The sequence below is a fragment of the Penaeus japonicus genome, unplaced genomic scaffold (genome assembly GCF_977035675.1).
Source record: "Penaeus japonicus unplaced genomic scaffold, GWHDUDI00000001_assembly GWHDUDI00000032, whole genome shotgun sequence".
NCBI classification, from domain to species: Eukaryota; Metazoa; Arthropoda; class Malacostraca; order Decapoda; family Penaeidae; genus Penaeus; species Penaeus japonicus.
Window position 1 is genome coordinate 2,431,311 of NW_028234434.1, and position 2,500 is coordinate 2,433,810.

Below are 2,500 nucleotides of genomic sequence, written 5' to 3' on the forward strand. Positions count from 1 at the left end.
TGCTTCAACTGTGAGCAAATCCCGATGTCGCGGTTTGGGCCTAATTGGTGCTGTCTTGTATTGATAGATAGATAAATGATTGAAGAAATACACAACATACATTCACAGTGACATACATATAACACAAATGCTCAAAGTCAGACAGATGCACACAAATTCCTGGCTTTTAAAAATCCTAGCAGAAATCACTTCTCTAAATGGAACATATGATACTATCCATTGCACTATCCTTAGATATCAAAGAATATAGATTGTGTTTCATAACCTGTAAACAGTAGACACATCTTGCCAATAGGTTCACCCACTATTCATAATACACTTTTATTTTTAAATGGATAGTGTTACATGGTAACTAGTCTGCTTTATTATCATCGGGCTATTCTTTGTGATTCTCTAAAGATGAATATTATATTGAAAAAGAAAATACTAGCATGATTTTTTTATAATCTTAGAGAGGCAGTCTTAGAAAAGAGATGTGAACTATAATGATTTCAAAATTGGATTTTCTTTCTTACTCTCTTTTCTCTTCTAGGGCCTTGTCAGATGTGGACAATGATGGGCGCTTATCATGTGAAGAGTTTGTGCTAGCCATGTTCCTTTGTGAATCGGCAAAGGCAGGGAGCAAAATTCCTACAGTCCTTCCAGCAGATCTGATCCCACCAACTAACCGTCGTCAAAGAACATCGAGTATCCATTCTGCAGGATCTGGTGGTACACCAGTTTCTGAAGTTCTAGGGGCTGCTAATGATAGTAAGTAGTGTGTCGAATCATTATTGTATGCATGTTTGATTTTGTAGTATTGTTTTTTTGTTTTTTTAATTATTATTTGAATGTATATTTCTCTTTTTTTCTGTCATGAAAATATCTTCTCATGCCTTCCAGTTTTGATGAATAAGGATCATTTCATCTTATTTCAGCTGTTAGATATAATAATTAAGAAAACAAATATCATTGCAAGAGTGAGCTTTATTGGTAATTAAGTGGGTCAAGGACATTTTTTTTATATTAAAGACATATTAAAAAATATAACATGATCATGTTACATTTTTAGGGTAAACGAGATGATGTGTTAAAGTTGGATTTAAGTGATGTAAGCTGCATTGGAATAGATCACCTCTTACACATAACATAAATCATATTTTTTTGGTTTCTTATATGTATATACTAATTATGACTTCAAATTCAGACACTTTTGAAGATAAACGAAGAGAAAACTTTGAAAAGGGACAAGCGGAATTAGAGAGAAGACGAAAGGCTCTTCTGGACGCTCAGAGACGAGAGACAGAAGAGAGGCTTCGTAGGTATGTTGTTGACATTTGTTTTACTGATATTGAAAGGCTCCTGCAAATGCTGAAAAAAGGAGTCATTCATAGGTTTGATATTTTTTTTCCTTTTAGTAATCTTTAAGGTAGATGTAAAAGGAAATGAATTTCTCATTTTTATTTGTAAGTTAGATAATTTGAATGACAGTTTACAGTTTAGATTTCAGCTTTTAAATTATCTGCATTCTTATTTAACTAACAGAGAACGAGAAGAAGAAGCAAAAAGAGAGAAAGCACGTCTTGATGCTGAAAGAAGGCGACAAGAAGAACTAGAGCGGGAAATGCAGAGGCAAAGAGAAGTAGAAGCCCAACGAGAACAAGAAAGAAAACGTCAAGAAGAAATGAGAGAGCAGGCTCGAAAGTAAGTGCAATCACTACTTTTTCTCTAATATTGCTCATCTACTTATTTCTTGCACACCTATATACAGGTGAATTCTTAATTTGTGAGTTGTGAATATATTTGTGACATTCTCATATGTTATTATTATTTCTTATATTTTTTAAATAGTGATGAAAATATATTAAAATGGTGTCCCTATCAGAGATGCAGAATTACAAAGACAACAAGAATGGGAGAAGCAGCGCCTACAAGAGTTAATGAATGTTCGACAGAGACAACAAGAAAATCTGCTCTCACTAAAGGCTAAAAATCAAAGTCTCACCATTGAGCTGTCAACAAAGGTTCGATATGTTCCATTTTATTGGAGATGCTATGTAATACTTTGATATCTATATTAATTAATGATTGTGTGTAGAGGAGGTACAAAGACCCTGTAAGTCTCAGGATGCTTTCTTGAGTGTATCTGGACTTTTGATGCTCAGTCCAAGACTTAATTGAGCATAACCTCTCAAAAAGTTATAAGTTGTTTTTCTGCAATGCTTTTCTTGAGTGTAATGGGAGTAATGTACATGTTGTACGGAACGTAGTAATTCTATGTACTGGTTAGTCCAAGTGTTTCTGCCAACTGCAAACCCCCACAAAGTCAAACTCCATTCCGCCTTCATACCTTTTGTGCCCCTATTATCTTGAAGCTCCAGTTGTAATTGAGTAGGTGCTCTGGTGGTTTTTTTGATTCCCATGTTTATATGAATGATCAAATGAGGTTGTTCTTTGTAAATTCTTTTGCAAGAGGTTCAAATAAGACTTTGCTTTGTTAATAGTGCTTGCACGTGTTTAT

The 2,500-nt window shown here is 34.2% G+C and overlaps 1 protein-coding gene across 1 annotated transcript in view; it reads left to right on the top strand.

Moving 5' to 3' along the window:
- Positions 1–2,500, top strand: part of Dap160 (dynamin associated protein 160) — a gene marked incomplete in the record, with an annotated part of 108,482 nt that overhangs the window by 20,766 nt on the left and 85,216 nt on the right. The window contains 4 exon segments of the mRNA XM_086556155.1: positions 533–750; positions 1,187–1,301; positions 1,525–1,683; positions 1,865–2,003. Of these exon segments, the coding sequence (XP_086412281.1) occupies positions 533–750; positions 1,187–1,301; positions 1,525–1,683; positions 1,865–2,003 (631 nt within the window).